Raw genomic sequence first — 21,454 nt, 5'->3', positions numbered from 1 at the left:
ATGAACAACATGCACTAATTGTTCAACCTAAATGGCATGAAATTGTTTATAATTCCCCTCCTCCACGACTTCCCCTGGACTCACCATGGAATACCCAGACAACATTTGTACCTTTACTGTTAGACAGCATTACTAGTACTGATTTTTTTCAAAACAAATTGAACAACGAACGTAATTTCCTTTTCCAGATCTGCCAGCATCCCGCCGCGGTTCCCAATCAAGCGCTTCCACCGCACACCCCAGCGGTGCAAGCGGAGCCCATGTCCATCTCAAGCGCCTCGTAGCGAGGGTAGTGGAGGAGGCTGCAGCGCTTCCAGCACTCGCTAGATACGCTGCAGAACCGCCGCGCACACCAACTTTGGAGTCGTCTACGTATGAAGATTTGCTGGCTACCGCTATTTTGAATAAGGTAAGACATAGAAATTCTTCAAGAAAATGGGCGTATCCAGAGATATTTTTCAGGGAGGGCTTATAATGACCTTTTTTAGATCTCTTGTTTTGTAAAAATTCTAGGTGTTAACACGGCCCACCCACGTGTATTTTCGCTGTTGATTAAACATTGAATAAAGCAGAGGGGATAGGGTCTGGGGTGCAGTCTGAGAATGACATGCGAATTATATAATAATAATACTTTTTGTATGAAAAAAATATTTAAATAAAAAGGTGGGTTAGGTCACCTATTCAAATGATTGTTTAGTATAATTAATTAATTTTATTTAGTTAAGTACCTTTAACTACGCTAATAAATAAATAATGTTATTTTGTTCTAATTAATAAAAATGCAATTTCAGTAAATTCTCTAATTAAAAAGTGACGTTTTACATTCGTCTTGGCTGAGTATTCGTTGTTTTTGTTAACTTTCTGTATGAAGATTAATAGTTATGGAATACACAGGAAAGATGATTTATAAAATGGAAATCATTCTGTGAGATTGCTGCAAAATTACCCGTTATTAAAACTGAAAGATTGTAGCATGATTAAAGGCATTTATAGTATAAATTATTTTTAAATTATGCTCTTCGTTGGCGCATAATTAGCACTTATTAAATGTCCTCAGTAATATTGTACCGCTGACCGCGTGACACGTAACCCTTTGTGGACCTCTATTTGTTGGTAATAAAGATGAATTTGCAATTCGTCTGCCGTTGGTTGTGCATCATAAAGATGCAATAAATTGTAAACTACTTAGGTATTGTTGTGTTAAGTTCTCATAATTTGTATTAAGGTGAAGAACGACTCTTATCTGCACGAAACATGCAGATTATCGTCAATATTGTATTTAGTATAATGGACCAAGGTTAAGTAGTAGTAGATCTATAATACTGAGTACTGAAGGATAGACAAAAGAAAGTAAATTATGCTTATTTAAAGAAATCAATAATTTCTAAAGTCAGTAATTGCTAACCAAAAAATCAAATAAAATCAAATAAGTAGTTCGATTCTAATTATTGATCCACTGCCGATCACTTTAGGTAGTGGATCAAAATTAATATACCACGTACTAAGTACTTATTCTTTATTATGTCGTACATTTTACTTAAGTGTCGTAGTAACCGCTGCCAACAGCTGATCACAATATAGAGCACAGCCGGCGAAACTTCACAATGGCGCTTTCTGGTAGATGTGTGGATTGACCAATGAAAACAGTAAATGCCTCCCGGAGGACTAATAAAACAAGTTTGAATGAAATAAATTTTACCAGTTCATAACTTAAGTAGAACGAAGGGTTTATTAACTACAAATTTTGATGGCATTTAAATCAAATGTTTTGAAAATATCCTATAAAACAAAGTAAATAAAATAAATAATAACAAATAAATATATAGGGACAACCGGACAAATAACACAGATTGAGTTAGCCTCAAAGTAAAATCAAAACTTGTGTTATGAGATACTAAACCAACAGTACTATATTTTATAACATACACATATATTAGCGGAACAATTACGAAGTTTATGTAAACATAACCTTATTGGACGAAGCCCTACAGCATCCGTTATGTCAGTAGGCTTGGTACTAATTTAGGGTTGTGCTAGTGTAAGTCCCATTATAATATAAAAATTGTCAAAGAAACCTTAAAAACTAAAGTTGGCAGTGAACATGTGATATTTTAGGGTGGCTAATGTGACCTAACTTATGTATTTTAATTTAATAATATCTGTGCTTCGGGGCTTTCATTTCAAAACATGAGTCTCTTCTATAAAATCACTTTACGTCAAACTTTTTAATAATACAAAAGATTATTTCAGTTATTCAGATAGTAAAAAAAAACTTTCCATTTTAAAAAATCTTGACGTAAAAATATTTCTTAAGAAGTAACAACTAGGTACAAGCTGTGCCTGCAACTCCATACGCGTGATATTATGTGTACAGTCGACCGTACAAGCCAAAATTATTGCAATATCGCCGCTATTGCCGCGGCATAAAAGCTTGCGCTTTATGTGCCGACTGTACATAATAGTAAAAACCACCTTGTTAAGGGAACAAAAAATGACTAGAATAGATCAAACTGCTTTGGAGTTTTAGCTAATCTAACGATGAGTTATTGATTTGTTATATATATCGGTTAACTACAAGATTAATAAAGATTAACAGAGATATCTTCAAAATATCCTATTTCATATAGGTATTATAAGCTGAAAATCCGTAAACAAATAAATTAATATTAAGACACAAAGTTATCATCAAGTTATCACGCGGATTCGAAAGGCCCCTTTGGAGCCTAACTGATAACAGATATCAGTGATAACGATAGCCAGTCTACAAGATACTATGAATCCGGTGCAGTCAAAAGAAATTGTAAGTGAACTAATTGCACAAGTCGTCGACATTGACTTGTCCAGCGGTGTGCTAAGGGGTCATTGTAGTGTGTGTTGTTATGTGTGTTGTGTGTATTTAAAAAAAACATCAAAATGTTGACTGGATACACTTTTTATATGACGATGGGAGTGGTCTATATGTATGTCTTAGCGTTAGTGGTGTACGTAAGTAATGTTTACATAATATTTTATTTTGCTTTACCTACATACGTTTTATGTTTGACACACATTTAGTGTATTTTTTTTGGTTAACTTTTAATGTGTTATATTCTGAAAACTAAAACGCGCGACTTTAGCGGGAAATTTAAAATGACGAATGAAACGTAAATATTCAAGACCTCACTATAACATGCCTGTGACGTCATATTTTGAAAAAAAAAACTTGCCTACAAGGATCTTTGTATTTAAATTTACATGTGAAAAAACAAAAACAAACAGACATATAGGCAGAAAACAAAATCAGCTGAAGAACTGTTAAGAAAATCATCTGTGTCACAGAGGTGTGACAGAATGATATGACAGAGGGATGAATTGTTGTGTTAAAAACAAAAACAAACAGACATATAGGCAGAAAACAAAATCAGCTGAAGAACTGTTAAGAAAATCATCTGTGTCACAGAGGTGTGACAGAATGATATGACAGAGGGATGAATTTTTGAGTATTTCGATCCACGTCATTATGACCCTCGTTAAATTTTCAACAAAGACAAGAATCTTTTTACTACACTAATTTATGAATAAAAATAAATATTGGAGGTAGTGTAAAAATTTATCAATATATGATTTTTATGATGATACAAAGATTCTTTATTTTGAATGAAATTCACCGAGAGACGTCGATCACGTCTGTCATTCTGAGTCTGAGGTGCGGAACCCAAACTAAACACAAATACGAATAGGTACAGTGAAATAACAATGCGATGTCAAGGTCATTACTGATAATTGAAAAAATCATTAATTCCATTGCATTTTCGGCAATATAAGCGCTTTATTTCAATTGATGAATAATGCAATAATTTTGTAATATAACGGACAAGGCGCTCAGTCTCGTTTCATAAAAGTATTCGTGCCATGAATGATAGAAATCTGGCAATAATATGTAGTAGTACAGTCTGCCACAGAGAAATCTGACCCTCTAATTGATGGTGTTCAAATTGCGGAGGGTCAGATTTATCTGTGGCAGACTGTACCTATCCACCACGTTGTTTTTGTCAGCGACCATAGCGCAACATCGGCTTTTTCAAAGACTTTGAATTTTTTGTTATCAGGTAAATATTGTATTCAGGAATTAATTTTATAATTTTGTAACTACCTAACACCTATATGTATAAATTTAATTATATGATCAATGAGTGAAAAAAAGGCATAACTATTTACAAGTAACATTTGACTACGTATAAAAAGTATATACTTACATAGTTAGATTTTTATAATTGTTAGATATTTTTGTTGGATTAAAATAAGTATACAATATTATTAGATTAATGGTTCACAACAACAAAACACAATAAGTAAATGTCACTTTCATTGACATTTGATTAATTACGCGATTTATTTATTATTATTGTCTTTTTTAAAATAAGAAAAACCTTTTGAATCTGAAATAGGTAGTGACGTCATTCCGACATCAATCTTGCATATAAATTTCCATATAAATTATTATTTTTTGAAGTTCAAAAAAAAGTACTTAAGTACATGATATTAGGTATTTATTATTTCCTTAACTGTTTGAATTAGTTTCTTTCGGCATTTGTTCTCAGCAGTGGTCGTTCCGAAATGCTAGTAGTTCCGAAATGCTTTGGTAAACATCATTTAATTTAGAATATTACGTGAAAAAGTGCCTGTGAAGGCCTAATTTCTGAATAAATGATTTGATTTTGATTTAATACGGCAAATAAAGGAAAATACTTGTATATTATTATTAATTGACTTTGTAAATTTTCCGCTATGCGGATGCAATCGAGGACACGGATATAAACATGCAAATAATTACGATACATTTTATTATCACCTTGCCTATAAATAAATCGCTTTAAGCCGATAATAGCCATTTCGAGGTGATAAGTTTACATACCAGGACTTTCTCATGGAGCAAAGTACAAAACAATAATATTTTGACTTAATACTTACTTATCCTTACCTATTCCTCAAAAATCCTCTGCCGCGTCTGTCTGTATGTTCGCGATAAACTCAAAAGTTACTGCACGCATTTTCATGACGTATCCACTAATAGTCTGATTCCTTAGGAAGGGTTAGGTGTATAATTTATAATATTTTTGTCCGAGCGAAGCCGGGATCGTATAATAACCTAATGATTCATTAACAAAATCACCATGTATTTTAGTTAATATATTTCAAATATTATTAAATGTATGCCAAATATTGTAAAGTGAGATAAGGACAAATATTATTTTGAACGAACTGTGTTATAACATTTATTATGAACAAATATTTACCAAGTAGTTAACTGATTTAAATAATTTACAAGTACACCACCAATCGCAATCCAAGATTGAAGTCGGGAGTAAAAAAATATTTTCATTAAAAAAAATAAACAACTGCCGCCATCCCTGCCAGGATTAAGATCAAACCCTACGACTGAAACTGGCCAGTGCTAAACGGTTACCGGTAAACTAAAGTCTTGTCATATCCACAGCGAATTTACTTTAATTTCTCGAGTTTTACTAATAATACTGGCTACAAAGAAAACACTAACGATATTGCACAAAAACAATTGGAATGTTTTTCGGTGTCTAGAAATACACAACAGCACAAAGTTATTGATTTTTTAACTATTTGAACTTGGAATAGTAATTTCTATAAAGGATACGGATATGTACAACTTTTTCAGTACAATCGTTAGTTACTTCCCTAATGGCAGTGCCGATTCTGAAGACCTCGAGGTTTTTATCAATCGCATTACTTATGAAAAAATAAAACAAATAAAATGTGATAATAGTTTTCAAGCGAACGAAATATAGTGCTTGATAAGAATATGTAAGAATCCACTTAGGAAATAAACATGAAATTCCGAAGAATCTTAAACATGGCTATTTATTTACTACACAAAACAAACAAACACGAAGAAAAAGTGAAAATAAACCAAATGATGTGACCTAAAAAAAGCATCTTGCGAAAATGTTTCATTCTAGAAACATTTTTTCATTTATTTCTGACGGCACATGTTCAAATTCCAGGTCATCGAACGCTACCAGACTGAGAATGGGTCCGGAGGTCGCAGCAGCGGCATCCACTCCGCGAGCGCCAGTCCCACGCCGTCAGAGCGCTCATCACCCAGGTCTCTCAACTCTAGGCACTTGAGGGACACCACTCCACCTGTAAGTAACCTTATCTTCTATCTTTCCTTCTCGGGTGGTATAAAAGAGAATCCGTGATAACATAGTGAATCAAATTGAGAATGGGTCCAGTGGTAGCAACAGCGGCTTCAAGTCTGTTAGCGTCAGTCCTACGACGTCAGAGCATTCATCATCCTGATCACTCAACTCTAGAGACTTGCGATTCACTCGCTTTGAGCAAGTAGCATTATCTCCTCTGGTTTCCTTATCAAGGGCTGCGAGCCTTGAGCCATCGTTTCGACTCGATGTTAAAACGGTGATTGAGTGGTGAAGACGCTCGCTTGTGTAGTCATCAAAAAGTAACCTACAAACATTGCGTTTCAGCTTCGCGAGGTAGATGTGTCTGACTGGGAAGAAGGGGATGTCTCAGAAGATGTGGCGGAGCTGCCGCGACGAGTGCCATTCCCCGAGTTCGGAGGGGACATAGTTCATCAAGCTACTGGTAAGTTTTAAAACGTCCATTATTTGTATAGACAACGTCAAATTTCAACGTCAACGAGAAACTTTATGGTAAAAACTCCAATGTTATGAGCGTAGTCATATCAATGTTAAGTTGTATATTGGAAAGAAGAATATTTATATACATTATTTATATTTACATTATTTATACGCACAGATCATATATTGAATAGCCGTTTAAATAACTGGACCTAATTATTATCTTTCCAGAAAACGAAGACCGCGACTTCGATGAAGTTTCCGGTAGCGATATACAAGCGGTCGACGGCAGCTGGGAGGAGAACTGGCTTTTCCAAAAGAAAAAGATTAAAACAATTCAATCAGTCCCAGTGCCAATGCTAGTTCCGAACAGCAACACCGAATACAGAGTCCTCATTGGGGACAGAGACGCTGATGATACTACAGATCTGTCGGATAATGCTAGTGATGCTGAAGAAGATGCAGAATACAAAAGCGATATCAAAAGGGTTCTAGACTCAAAACACTTAATAGGCGGAAAAACGAAAATCGACGAAGAAGATTTTGAACCAGACAGTCTCACCATCATAGACGGCAATGATGATTTTGAGAAAAGCAACGATTTCGAATTCCAAGATAAGCAAGTACTAGATGCGGTAAATAATGATATAAATGATAACAAAATTAAGGAAAATGGAAATGACTCTGTTATGATACTTGACATAGACAGTGGACCATTGTCAAAAGCAGAATTCAATTTAAAAGAGGAAATACATAGGACATTGCTCAATGGAAATGGAGAATTTGTTAATATTGATGAATTGAACAGCATTACAAGCGACGTAAACAAAGATGTCGTAGACGTTTTCACAAGTGCAAAAGGTGTGTTTTTTATAATTATGTTTATGTCACAACAACACCAATAAATAAATACTCAATGATGTTATAATTATTTACGTTATAGGGTCAACGAACACATTAGCGAGTCGCCATGAAAGGGAAGGCGAATATGAAGAGACTGTAGCAAGGCCGGTCCAAAGATATGCCGATAGTCTTAGACGGCAGCATTTCCACGACGAACCACAAGAGTGAGTAAAGATTATTTGACCAATATAGATACTACAATATTCTCATCACTACATACTATACTACTAACAAAGCCGCATCTGTCTGTTTCTAAACTTTCTTCTTTTCAAGCACCAAACGGATCTTGATACAGTTTTCTCTATTATTTAGATGATTTATTCCCCAAGGTTATATCTCATAAATACATACAATATTTTCAGGATAGAAGTAAATATGATTTGTATTATTTACAGAATTCCAACTAGAGATACTGACAAGGAAGATGACCTTATACCAGGTAAAAAAACGGACAATAAGTTATGTTTAATTATTTTGAAATATCGACAAATATTAGTCATTATGAGATGATTATTATTTCAGGTTCAATAGCATATAGAGAGCGTAAAAAATGGCTCAACTATGTAGAAATGCCCAATAATCCATATTCACCCGAAGCTATACAAAAGAGGCTGATGACTAAAAGTACATCCTCCTTATTTGATATACTTACTACCAAAACAAACGATTTAAACGATGAGAATGAGACAGATATATCGAAGGATGTTCCAGATCCTAAAACATCACTAAACGAAGAGGCTTCTGTAAAAGAAGTTAAAGAAAATGGACACACCTTAAATGTTAACGGGAATGTTAATATGAATGGTAGGAGATCTAAAAGTCCGTCACCTAAGTTATTAAAGAATGTATTGGCTGAGGAAATACCTCCATACAAACGGTAAGTAATTTGGTAAGTGAAAAAATTAAGAGGTAAAAAATTATTACTTAATAATTTTTTTTTTTTCATCTTTGCAGATACGACAGAGATTATTATATAAGGGAAGCCAAATCTTCAGCGGGAAGTCGTAAGAAGAATAATTTCAGCGACACAAGTTCCCTTTCGTCGATGAATAAATCGATCAGTTTAGATAATTTCGATACAGAGTTATCTCCTGTAAGTGCTAGCAGTTCGTTGAGCGACCTCGAGGCCTCAGCCCTTCATCAAAACATCGTCCGTGCCTTTCTAAGTCCACGAAATGGAAGCCCCAACTTTGCAATAAATCCTATTTTTGAAAACCCCGACAAACAGAACGATAATGACGAAAATCATATGACAGACAATCGTAATGTTAGTCGATATGCCAACGTAAGAGAACAAAGTACAACTGCGTGCGATGAAGGTGACGGTTATGTGGAAAACGAGGATATAGTTAGACTAAAAATACCAAATAAGCCTGAAATCACCGAAGATCTATTCGAGAGTTATGACGATGTTAGGCGGAACAACACTCTAAGAAGCGAAGACCTGTGCGTCCGCGCCAAACGGCACACGGGTCTCAATTATACATTCGGCGGAAGCTTAAGGCTAAGCAAAGGTTTCCGTAACGACCTCTGGTGAAAAATTCCCGTAAATTTCAAAAACATTTATTTCACCTTCAATCTAAGCACTCATACTGACAATGTAATAGATCCTACCGAAGTCTAAACTCTATGTAATATATGAATCTCTTTGACTATGTACGATACATACATAGATACCCAGATTGGTCATATTAATAATAATTCTATAAACCACCTTCAATAAAATATTTTAAGTGGTGTAAGGAACTGTAATCATAACTAAACCGTCCACAAAATCTAAAATATCTTCGTTTTGACACACGAGCCTGTGTGTGTTTAAGTTGGCATGTTTTGTTTTAAATATGAAACCGCAGACTAACATCACTCTGCACTTATAAATAGGAGAGTATCTCTTAGTCTTGCACTAGATTTGTGTCCTTCCTAATAAATATTTTCAGTACTATAATTACAGTAATCCTCCAAGAAGTTAGTGGTGAGTGTTGTACGATTTTGGCAAAAAATATGACTAACTGCATTGGATGGCTTGCCACTAAACTAACCAACCGTAATTAACTAATACTTCCAACTTCTTTCAAATTTCACCTTCCAACTAATACAATTTTAACCATTCAACGTCTTTTCATTATTATTCTTACAATAAGTAATATGTAAAAAAAAACTTTCTAATTGCACGATGTATATTTGGTTTTTACATGCACGTTTTTAATCTGCATTTTAATTACATTTACTTTAGCACGAATTGGGGCTTTAAGAAACGATACAAATCATATAACTGTTTCAGAAAAATAAAAAATAAATCATATTAATTCCATATTAAACTTTCAGGGATTACTTATAAAGCAAATCAATACGATTGCTGCAAACCAAGAGTATACGAAGTTTGCTAAAGACCAACCTAAGGAATCCATAACAATAACAACAAGTAGTAATAAAACGGAGATATTAATAGAATACGATGACGACACTCATGAACAAACACTATTTTCTGCTAAACCTGTATATGTAGATGATGACACTGATCAACGTTTTGAAGAGATAATGCAAGATGCTTATGCAACAGGGGATACTGAAATAAAAATAAATAATGAACCTATAAAATCACCAACTAATGTAAGCGTAGATAATTCTTACATAAGCACGAGTAGTTTAGAAGACTCAATTAAGATCTACAACGTGCAAACAGGCGAGATAGTGAAGTGCCAGCCGGAAGATAAGTTATCACAATTCGAGGTAACTGACAAAAAAGACAACATCGACATTGTAGATAAGACACCAGAAGAAACAGAGTCTAGTGTAAGTGAAAACGTAGACGATGAATTAGTGACGATCGTTGAAAAATCTCAAGAAACAGAAATAACAGATGAAGAAACAATTAAAGAATTAGAAAGGATTAGTGAAGTGGAAGAAATATTAGCGCAGTTACCTAAAGTGAAGGAATTGGCGAAGAAATTTGTTAGCATGGATAACATACACGAACCGGTCAAGGTGAGTGATCCTGTGATCCACAAATTGCAGAGTAACAGTAGTAATAATAATAAACCAAAATATTGAAGGTTCGTAATGGAATTTCCAAATAAATATAATAATGGATAAAAATTGACGAAAATAAAAGATAAATTTTCGTTTATCTTTAATTTGTGATTGTGCATTCGGCAATTTTATTTACTTGCATTTAACGACCGTCAATGATAAGACAGTGCAAATTCAAGGTTTTTGAGTAAAAATATTAAAATATTACTGTGGAATTAGGCAGGCAGACAAATGAAGAAAAAAAAGGCGTGGTTTGGTCCCACCCTAGCGTGGGACCACTCCATATCCACACTCTTTCTGTGGATGTTGTAAGAGATGACTAAGATACATATACTTGGTATCTGATATATCATATAAAAATAAAAATCGGTATATATATATAAAAATCGGAGTACCAAGGAGAATTGACGTCAAGCAGCCGGGCGGTTGTAAAATCACAGTCCAATCTTTTATTGTTTATGGCGCATCCACACATGCCGCCGGCTTACAGACCGCCTTGCCGCTGAATTTGAACTAAAGGATGCGTGTGCCGGTGGCCTGGCCACCGGTTAGACCGAAGGCCGTGCCGCCGGGCATGTGTGGATGCGCCAATACAATAAACTCGGGCTTCGCGGCGGATTGAAATTGAAAACACACGAGAGAGAGAGAGAGAGAGAGAGAGATACAAATGAGGAAATTTTATTTATTTTCCAGCTACCACAACCAGTCTTCAAGCGTCGAAAGAGCAAAGACAACCTTTTAAACTCAGAAAAATCGAGCAAAGTCTACATGCACAGTTTAACGGCCAGAAGTATTTCCAAAGAGTTTAGAGAGGAACTCAAAATGTCTATGGCCACCCCTCTCACCGTTCCCGGGGGGTCCAAGGAGATTCCCGAGGGAGAAGAGGTCACCAAGGAATCCAGCAGGCCAGGCAGCCCCTTACCAGAACCGGGTACAATCAAGACGAAACTGGCGTTTTTCGAAAGTCTCAAATCTAAGTTTAGTACCAAATAGTATATTAGTGTTCTTACTTTCAATTTCGGTTTACTCTTCTAAAAATATGCGCAAGAATCTGTTTACAGTAAGAAAGTTGCGTTATTTAATAGGGCAATCTTGTGTGATTTTTCAAAGCGTAAATCAGTATTTATATTTGTATGTTATCTGTCGGTGTATTTAAAACAAGTCTCCACATCAGGTCCAAACGGTCGCTAGTTAAATTTCAAGTTAGTCGCCACTGTCCTCTACCACATGTATCAAAGTTGTATCTAAATGGTCATTTTCGAGATTTGAATCATCTGATAATACCTATGTATGTAAGATAGGAAATACCTATCTGCACGTATCACCATTCCCTGTCAATGACTAATAAGTAAAATAACAACTTTTATTGATAAGTCTCAATTGACTTACATATTTCAGTGTTTTCCAAAATGTCTCATCTAGATGTCACTATTTATCGCTTCTGATCTGTATTTATCTCATTACTCTCTTCCGGTAAATGTATTTTAATATATAATTTTTACTTTTAATTAATACTTAACTTTTATGATTCTATACATTTATTTCACTGCTTACAGTCAGTTATCAAGTTCAAATTACATCACATTTTCCAATTTGCCAATATGATCTACTCGTATACTATCGACGAAAGCGGACGCGAATGTGTGCCGAATCCGTTCGAAGTTCGGCGAACTTTTCCGCGATAGTGTGGAGCCGGCATGAAATTGATCGATCACAATAATACTACTACATTGACAGAGAAATATCAACATCTACAGATTGCTAGCATTTCCGAATCAATATGGTCCATTATATTGAAATTATTTCTTGAGGATAACTAAAAAATAATAGAATTGTCAAAATGCAATTAAATAAACTACTATTTGTTTACATAGTAAACAATTCACGTAGTTTGTTCACATAGCACATAAAAAATACATTTTTATTTCCTTTTTTTTTTTTAATTTTGTGGACGAGTTATTGTATATAATTATTTAATTAGGATATGTTGTAAATATATAGTGCCATTTCGTCATTTTCATCTTATATATAAATTAATTTAGTAAACGCCAAAATTGTAAATAACATTATAATTTCTATTGGTTGGGTCCATAAAATAAAATCTTAATTACGTGTAAATTCGGTTTAAGATGTGCAATAGTTGATTCCCTAGATTCAGCTAAAGTTAATGTGATATAATAAAAATAGCTATGAATGATTTAAGATATAATGTACCTATTTGTCAATAAACATTTTAATAAAATACAAGAATATTGAAGTAAACATTTGTTTTCTTATCAAATATAACACATTTACTTACAATCAAGTATATATATATAATTATATAAACAATAGTATATAAATGCAATATTGAAGAATATTTTAAGTAAATAGTGGGCTATTTACTAAGGTAAGGAACGAAAATTGATAAATTTATCATTTTGGAAAGCAATGTTCTTGTCGTTATATTTGTTATCGAATATAATCCCTTTAAATTATGGTGTCACTAGTCATAAGAAAAATAAAATGTATTCAAAATTTTAAATATATAACACTGGCCGGAAATGATGACATCTCAATAATAAATGCTAAGTGTTTTATGAAAAGGAATATTCTCCATCTCATCAGCATACTTCCTCCTATAGCACCACAGATAATAATCAATTAGACTAGAGTTAGGCACCTCTGCATTAGTCATGTTGGACTCTCTTATTTTCTTCTCTATTCTCTCTTTGAGAAGTTCCACAGCGTGGATGGAACAACCACGGATCTCCACTTCCTCTGGTGAACCATTAGGAAGTAGAACATCTGAAAAGAAAAATGATACTAACTTGCTATGTAACCTTATTTCAAAAAATTACAGTATCATCAGACATTTTCATGACCCCACTGCTGGGGCACTGACCTTGAGAGGTCAAACAAGCCAATATTTTTTAAACATACCCCATTGTGATATTTTGGCTTGGGGGTAAAAGTCTGTATCTAAAACAAAGGTTCTGCTGCGGGCAAAAGCCAGTAAGTACTAAAAATTATATGATCCAGTAAGTTGATTTTTTGTGACAGAGTGGATATACTGAGAAGTAATTCTCAATAAAGTATACTTCTTTTAATCTTGCAAGGCCAATCTCTGTATGCTGAAGTACTGGTTTTACATTCTTTAGTAAAAATATATATAATACAAATATATCCCTCACCATTCTTTAGTTTATCCATGAACTCATCAGTATAACTCAAAACTCCAAAGTAAACCAACACCTGAGGGACCCTATAGTCAGCAAACATAGTTATCTTGTCAATATCCTTAAATTCACCACAACCTCTCCCTCTGAAGAAATTCCATAAATCAGCCACTAATATTTGAGCTCGTTTGTACAAAGACACCTTTGTGTCATTAAAAACTGCTTCATCTCTAAAACATGGAAAATTATTCACAATTATTTCTAGTAGCTTCCCAGCAGATTTATTAGCCTCCGCAATGCATGTTGTGAATGTACCGTTGTATTTTCGTATTAAAACACTTCCTACTTCATGTAAGACAGATATCCTTTGGTCAAATAAAGGGATTTGGGTGTTATTGTCACTTCTCATGATGTTTCTGAGTTGTGATTCTGTTATTTTTGAATAGTACTCTGGATTTGTGATGTCAATTCCATCCTGAAATGATATTAAAAAATTAATACATGAGTAAGAATAAAGTATGCATAAAAATATGCACACACACTTGCATATCAAATGGTATGCATACTTTACTGCACCCTATTTTGTAGTTCCTAAATAATATTATCATGAGTATGTTGAGAAAACCAAATTTAGCTAACTGTTTGCCATAACTCTATTGCTGGCTTTGTACATGGCTTCAGTTACATAATATGATCAAGCTAAACATATAGGACACATTTATTTAGGCCGTTACAGCATTTGGTCTATAAGGTGTGTTCAGAGAGAAATTCAGCTAGTCTGATTGAGTACTTTAGGGTATTGTAATAATAAAAGATGCATTTTAAATTAAGAATGCTAAATAGAGATCAGTTTAATCTGTTTAATTGAGACACAATAGATAAGCAATTGCTTGCCAGACACATTTGCAACGCTTCATAAGGTAGATGTTAAGATGGTGAATACAAAATGTATGTATGGATTGTAAATTCATACTGGAATTAGGTGTAAATTGTACTTAACAATGATCTCAACACAGGTGAAATAGTTCCAGGTTGAGAGAACAGATAACCAATCTGGTGCTTGTGCTGGCAAACCCAACCAGGAAATAATATACATCAACATACCTCGACAGCTCTACTCAGTGCGGCCTCCAAAGCATAGTATCCACTGTGACCTTCCACTGACCACTTCTCGGCCTCAGAATAAGACCAGAAGCAGAAGTTAAGTGCATCCGCAACAAAAATCCAGTCTACTGCCTTCGGATCATCCTTACTCAGATAGGAAATACTGGCACCTGTGTCGGGAATTTCCAATTTGCCTTCCTTCATTGATAACAGCATCTGGTAAGTTTATTTTATTAGTAACAGTCATATAAGACATACCACAAAGTATACTCCTTAGCATATCAAACTTTTTCCCGTGACTTTGTCCATGTGAAGTTCTTATTTACTTGTAGTTTTAAATTCCATATTATGGTAGGTAGTCATCAAATAGAAGATAGGTTATACCAAACCGCTGTGCTTGCATTGTTGTATTCAGAAGAATGTGATAAAAGATTCTACACCACAAAGTATACAACGCGCGTGACACCCCTGGTGTTGCAGACGACAGGCTATGGTGTCCACCATTAGGTAGGCCGTATGCCTGTTTACCTGCTTATTAGTATAACATAGGTAATATTAACAGCAACTTACCTCCTGACATAACTTCTCTAAACCGGCGTCATGTATTTCCACATATTTGGCGATATTTGCAATAAATTTGGCCGAATCTGCAGGCATAAGGGCGCCGGAGTGCTCCATGATTATATTATCTCAGTATATAAATGTAATACCTAAAAATAACAATATTTCATAAGTATTGAATAATTTTTATATGAAACAAAGTCAATTATTCGAAAATCAAGATTAAAAGGATTCAAGTAGAGAAATAAAAACACATACCTACTGAATGCTTTGAATTTGTTAGTCTTTGTCAGTAAGGTAATTTATTGTGCAATTCCAAACAATTTTATATGTAAACAAGTTTGTTTTGTTTTTGACTTGGGTTGGGGATGGGGAGGGGAAGGGAGATAGGCATTTGACATTGACAGCATAATATTTTTAGTGACATCACTAATTAGTTTTATTTTAAATAGTTACTAATAATCTTATGATTCTCTGTGACTTTTATTATTTTTAATATAAAATAATTATGACAATTTATAAATTTTAGAACTGAAAATTTTGATGTTCAGTTCCTGTGATGTAATAGTTTACATCAAAGAAAATAAAACTAAACAACAAAAGAATCTCAAAATAATAAAATATGTATAAAAATAATCCTAACTATATGAATAATGCTTAAGATTTTCTTAAACGTAAACACTTGCAAGATTGTAACTAAATTTACTAAATTTTCACTTTTAATTTTAATTATATTAAAACTAAATCGACAAAAATAATATCGATTTAGTAATGGACAAGATTCAACACTGGCATGTCAATTAGGGACAATAAGGTAGGTAGGTTTCCTTATAGAACTCCGTGCTCCTCTTCCTTGTGATTCCTTTACTATCCTTTCCTTTACAGATTTTAAATATATTAAAGCTCTTGCTTCTTTCCTTTCTTACCATAATATTTATGTTTAAAACTATTTATTTACCCTTACATTACATATATAATATATGTATTTATGTATAATATATGTATTTATTGCTCTCATTCTTCAACACCGCCTAATTCCTATCCTATCGTCCAATAACAATGTAACTCGACACTGGCAAAAATAAGCTCTATTGAAGAAGTTTGATTGCCACAAAGAAGAAAAAGAAAAAAAAAAAAAGGTAGGTAGGTTTAGGTTTTAACCTCAAACTCATCTCAAGTTTTAAACTACCTGCCAATCTACCTAATCTATAATTTTTACTTTTGAAAGTTTTCAAATTTAAACAAGCTATATTTAATAAATTACTTATATCCATCAATCAACAATGCCACTAGAAGTCCAAGGAACATTCGTATCACAAAAAATCAACAAAATAAGGTGGATACCGGAAGAATATGTTGAGACAAAGTGCTTTTTCACCGGCAGCTGGGATGATACCGCGAACTCTGTAAAAGTTTGGTCATTCGAAAGCCTTCATGAGGATGAGGACGTGGAATATCCTAAAGAGCTCTCCGAACATCCCATTGAAGGCGATGTAACACAGATAAAGTTTGTAGACAAAACCAAAATAGCAGTGTCTTCGTCTAATGGTGATGTCAGAATTTTAGAGGTTAGTTTATACGATAAACAAACTCCATTGAGCGAATTGTACTCTTGGAAAAAACTGCACAATTATGGGTAAGTATCGTAGCATAACCCCTATTTGTTTGTTGACTAATTGACAGGCAGCTTATTGCATCTGTTGCCTTTGTATAAGGCAGTGTTAAAAGTTCTATAGTCAACTTTTAAAGACTTCTTGATTAAGATCTATACTTTGTAAAACATTGCTTGATCTCTGTGACAGGTGACAAATAGTATGAAAAAGAATTGTATGAAGTAATTACTTAATCCATGAAAAAAATACATCTGTCTCTCTTGCTCACATTTCAAATATATATCAGTTTATGCTGCTGCCACATGGATCAAGCTATATTATACACAATATAGTAACATATATACTGTAATCAATAGCCAATCCAATTACCAGTTCATATATATCTACACCGACCACCTATTATATTCTTTTAGTGTGGAGGAATGTTCTTGTACGACATTAGATGTCTTTGAGGGAGACATTGCTACAGTAGGAGAGGATGGTAACCTAAACATCTTGAATGGAAGGCGGGGAGACATCAGTCATACAATTACCGGTGCTGACAGCAGTTCAATTCATTCCGTTTGCTTCATCAAACACACTGAAGTAAGTTTAATTATTGCTTATCTATAAAATATAGCTGCTGTCATCTTTATAGTATAGTATAATATTAATTGCAGCCGTTGTTGATTTTATTTGTAGTTGCATTGTTACACACATACATGTAGTGTGACCATGAAATATTTACTGCTATTACTGAAGAAGTTTCGTAGGACACCAATGCATATTTTTGCACTGTCCTCATGTTTAGAAGCAGGATCCAAGCTGCTATACATTTTTATTGTAGTATAGAAGACAAAGACCTGCATGATACAGAAGTAGGAGTTTTTTGTACTAATATCCAGATCCAGTGTTGAACAATAACTCCTCGATCGTCATATATATGTGATCTAACTGTTCTGAAAAAGATAATGTAGTGGTAATTATTTTCTTCTAGGTTATAACTGGCAATGTAAGAGGGCATATGAAAATCTGGGATATAAGATCTTCAAACAACAAACCAACTGCCTCCTTCCTCTTAGCTGGCGATGAGTTAGCTGCTACATGTATTGTGTACCACCCCACACAACCGTACATCATCCTCGCAGGCAGCGAATCAGGGTCCGTAGCACTTTGGGACTTACGTATGAACTCATTCCCTACATCTTTACTAAACGCTCATTCGGCAGGAGTTACAGAAATCCAGTTCCATCCAGAGAACCCGAATAAATTATTGTCCTGTTCAGTTTCTGGCGATATTTGGGATTGGAACATGGAGGGTATCACGAAGAGCTCCAAAGGCCCGGATAATCAAATAACTACTTTCATGCCTTTGGAAGACAAAAATTCTATGATGGTGAATTCTCTCATGCCAGCTTTACATAAGGCAATTAACAGTTTACACTGTGATAAAGGTAGAATCTTGTGTGGAGCTGATAACGAAGCTATATATCTTATTAAGAATTTGAAGTACTAGTTTTATGGGAAGTGTGTTGTTCTGGTCAATGTTGACAAATGCATGTGGAAGTATTATTTGTTATGATGATGTTTATTTTTTACCCAGGTGGTTAAGATTATGTTAAATGTTGTTGTCATCAATGTATGTGTAATGTCTGTACCTTAAGAACAACGTGATTGGTGAAAACCTAAGTTAAGGCTTGTGTATAGGATGAATAAAGGTTTTGTTCGAGTGGTAATAAAAGAGGGCTATTTGATGTAATAATATGAGTTTTATTCAATATTGGAAGTGAATACACTCGCGAAATATCAATAATATTTTATTAATAATACACCAAGTCAGTCTTTGCTTGCCTAGTCAAAGTATTAGTAAAATATTATACAAAAACAATGTGCGAAATATTTACAATTAAACATAAGGAATACACGGAATTGTGTGAGGATTAAATTTATAAAATATCATCGGAAAAGGCACCATGTCGCTACATCATTGCCAAATGGTAACTAAAAACATCCAAAACTCGATGGCACCACACATTTCAAATATGGAATTTTAAGTTTTTACACATAAACTGGATTTTTTATATGCCATGTCCTGACTGAGCGATCATATTCTTCGGCTCCATGAAGCTATAGGTAATACTGAGTCGGTACTCACAATAATTCTTTGATGTATTGTACATACATATATTGTTATCTCTTTCATCTGTGGTCCGACCTCTCCTACTTGCGTTGTGAAATGTGTCATCAGAGAGATAGCAATACGCGTATTTTGGATCTAAGACTTCTTGGGAGTACTGGCTCCAGTATCTGTAGTTTCATAGTCGCCTTGGACGAGGCAATGTCTGTGGGTGCTTCGCGCGATGCATGCCTCGACCGACAAAAGCATATATGCCTCGTGCGACTGCCTTCGAGGCTACCCGTCAGTCAAGACTGACTAATACCAAACATCACGTTATCTTAATATATTGTTACTAGAAATATTTGATAGTTATCTACACTTGGAATCTAATTAAAAACATGTATAATATCACTAAGAAGATAATGAATATTTGGTATGTCATTCACATTAGTATACCACACTAAATGCGTTAACAATCATATTAACACGGAGTATAAGTATAATTAAATATTCACGTCACTCACATTCATGATAACTTAAACACAGCACAATTTTGACTGAAACTGTCAGTATATAAATTTATTTACAAGGGTTCTACCATTCGTACTTTATTTGAATAAAGTCTTGAAATTCACTTCAGCCGAGTTTTTTTGACGTACTTGCTAAATAGACAAAATATTTCTATTTTATAGCATAATGTATGTAAAGAAACTATTAATCTATGTCAGAAAAGTTACTAATTTCTTTAAACAAAGGTACCTGTCTTTTTTGAAATTTTCACGATCATTGAAACATCAGCTTCAGTCGATCCCAAGTCTTCATTCACACTGGTGTAATTCGCAACTCTATCTACAATATCATTCGGAGTCCTATCACCTTTGAGTCCAATATTCGAACTATCACTATTCGACACTACCCAAACAAGGAGTTCGTTTTTCTAATGTAATTATCATTTCTTGGTTCACTATTATAGCGCGCAAACACCATGCCAGCTTTACACTATCGCCAAACTCATGTTAACACTAATGTTATACATTGCGTAGTTTGTATGAGAGTATTTATTCAACCCAAGGAAAAACCAGCAATGTATATAGAATCCTGTTTGCGATAGTGTCCAGCCGACACCGGGCGATCCACTCAGTTCCCTCCATTTCCCCACGTGTCATGTCACGTGACCATCACGTGTTCAAGTGTGGTGGTTCCGGCGGTGCGGCTGCGGCTTCCTCAGCGCGGCGGCGTGCAGCGACGCGGGCAGCGTCCACAGCTGGTCGCACCACCGCATCAGCGCTTCCGTCACGTGGCAGCTGTTGGCGGCCGTCGCCAGCTGCGTCTCCAGGCTGTCTGACGACTTGATCAGCAAACTGGGGATAACATTTATTTGTTAGTTGTGTATTGATAGGAAATTTCGCCGAGACGACACACTAAAATGTAGCAGAGAAAAATTCAAGATTCTTTATTCAGTTTGACATATGTTACACCACATATTAACTCAAATTTGTATATGATAATAAGTCTACCGCCGACTGCCTAAGCGCAAGTGCAGAAGAAGCGGCACAACAAACTTCACTGCAGCCTTTTCTCTAAAGGCGTCAATTAACAAATGTGAGAAGCCAGAAGAACAAGGTGTCGTTAACACGACGTTTTTTCTAATATCTTGAAAAATACTTTGACTATTCACGCTGAGTGTTTTCCCAGCTTCATCAGCCGTTTGATTCTTTCATTAACGATTCTGTAATTGTGCGATTTTTCAAAAAGGTATGAAACAAAGATTGCCCGGTAGCTCAAGATATAGACAGTTACCTGGGCGGGAAGAGAGTGGGAGCGATGATCATAGCGACATTGTGTTCGCTCATCTTGTTGGTGTGGCTGAGCTTGACGATCTCGCGCACCAGCCGCAGCAGCTCGCGCAGCGTGGCGCGCTGCTCCGCCGGCAGCAGCAGCACCAGCAGGTTCAGCGCGCGCCCTTGCGTCGCGCCGCTCAGGGCTGCCAAATGGACACGATTATTAAATTAAATAAACAACACGAAGAAGAAGACTGGCACAGCACTGCTAAGTACCATTTGTAGTCGTTTAATGGTTTTCAATAAACCGGTTGACTGGAAATGATCCCTTCATGGGATAAGTTCGTCGCCCTTTAAGTTGCCCTTTTTGTATTTTATTATGTGTAATAAAGTTATTTCAAACAAAGATTCAACGTCTCACACTAACCGCGAATCTTGTATCGCTGGCCTGATGAACGCAAACACGGAATTGGACACACATCCAGAACAGCAGACTAACATCTGTGTGCACAGTGACAGCGGACGGGACGGAGATGGTCTAATTTATTGCTTAATTTCTGAATTTAGTAATGAATTTTTATTTGTATATTGG

The 21,454-nt window shown here is 35.0% G+C and overlaps 5 protein-coding genes across 24 annotated transcripts in view; 2 read left to right on the top strand and 3 right to left on the bottom strand.

Annotated features, from left to right (window-relative positions):
* Window positions 1-1,938, bottom strand: part of LOC128680244 (proteasome subunit beta type-2-like) — a 78,697-nt gene extending 76,759 nt beyond the window's left edge. For both annotated transcript variants that reach the window (XM_053763277.1, XM_053763286.1), the window contains exon 1: window positions 1,531-1,938. The gene's annotated coding sequence lies outside the window, so the exon portion shown is untranslated. The remainder of the gene's footprint in view (window positions 1-1,530) is intronic.
* The window catches only part of M7BP (Myosin-7a binding protein), a 96,603-nt gene extending 83,789 nt beyond the window's left edge, over window positions 1-12,814 (top strand). For 13 of the 16 annotated variants that reach the window (XM_053763124.2, XM_053763118.2, XM_053763132.2 and 10 more), the window contains 10 exons: window positions 189-409; window positions 6,018-6,158; window positions 6,501-6,618; window positions 6,846-7,475; window positions 7,558-7,681; window positions 7,913-7,956; window positions 8,040-8,394; window positions 8,472-8,610; window positions 9,843-10,502; window positions 11,241-12,814. In XM_053763124.2, coding sequence (XP_053619099.1) covers window positions 189-409; window positions 6,018-6,158; window positions 6,501-6,618; window positions 6,846-7,475; window positions 7,558-7,681; window positions 7,913-7,956; window positions 8,040-8,394; window positions 8,472-8,610; window positions 9,843-10,502; window positions 11,241-11,540 — 2,732 coding nt within the window. In that variant the 3' untranslated portion in view covers window positions 11,541-12,814. Of the gene's footprint in view, window positions 1-188; window positions 410-6,017; window positions 6,159-6,500; window positions 6,619-6,845; window positions 7,476-7,557; window positions 7,682-7,912; window positions 7,957-8,039; window positions 8,395-8,471; window positions 9,490-9,842; window positions 10,503-11,240 lie in introns of those variants that run through there. The other 3 variants (XR_008405831.2, XR_010370176.1, XM_053763238.1) reach the window with 2 other exon arrangements.
* LOC128680237 (uncharacterized protein) lies at window positions 12,413-15,833 on the bottom strand. 2 transcript variants are annotated; one of them, XM_053763262.2, is made up of 5 exons: window positions 15,633-15,833; window positions 15,380-15,519; window positions 14,810-15,025; window positions 13,721-14,180; window positions 12,413-13,334 (listed from the first exon to the last, which is right to left on the bottom strand). In XM_053763262.2, exons 2-5 carry the CDS (start codon window positions 15,485-15,487, stop codon window positions 13,102-13,104), a joined length of 1,017 nt encoding a protein of 338 aa, XP_053619237.1. In that variant the 5' UTR covers window positions 15,488-15,519; window positions 15,633-15,833; the 3' UTR covers window positions 12,413-13,101. The 2 variants fall into 2 exon arrangements, with proteins under 2 accessions (XP_053619237.1, XP_053619227.1); XM_053763252.2 differs by having other exon boundaries at window positions 15,629-15,832.
* A 664-nt stretch (window positions 15,834-16,497) lies between these two features.
* On the top strand, window positions 16,498-18,724 carry Nup43 (Nucleoporin 43kD). Its single transcript, XM_053755093.2, has 3 exons — window positions 16,498-17,006; window positions 17,397-17,568; window positions 17,960-18,724. Exons 1-3 carry the CDS (start codon window positions 16,654-16,656, stop codon window positions 18,476-18,478), a joined length of 1,044 nt encoding a protein of 347 aa, XP_053611068.1. The 5' UTR covers window positions 16,498-16,653; the 3' UTR covers window positions 18,479-18,724.
* The window catches only part of conu (conundrum), a 60,311-nt gene continuing 57,568 nt past the window's right edge, over window positions 18,712-21,454 (bottom strand). For all 3 annotated transcript variants that reach the window (XM_053755066.1, XM_053755080.1, XM_053755071.1), the window contains 2 exons: window positions 20,882-21,065; window positions 18,712-20,442 (listed from right to left, as the gene is read on the bottom strand). In XM_053755066.1, the coding sequence (XP_053611041.1) occupies window positions 20,268-20,442; window positions 20,882-21,065 (359 nt within the window). In that variant the 3' untranslated portion in view covers window positions 18,712-20,267. The remainder of the gene's footprint in view (window positions 20,443-20,881; window positions 21,066-21,454) is intronic.

Source organism: Plodia interpunctella, chromosome 2 (genome assembly GCF_027563975.2).
Source record: "Plodia interpunctella isolate USDA-ARS_2022_Savannah chromosome 2, ilPloInte3.2, whole genome shotgun sequence".
NCBI lineage: Eukaryota > Metazoa > Arthropoda > Insecta > Lepidoptera > Pyralidae > Plodia > Plodia interpunctella.
The sequence above is the reverse complement of the archived record's forward strand: the minus strand, read 5'-3'. Positions and strand labels throughout refer to the sequence as shown.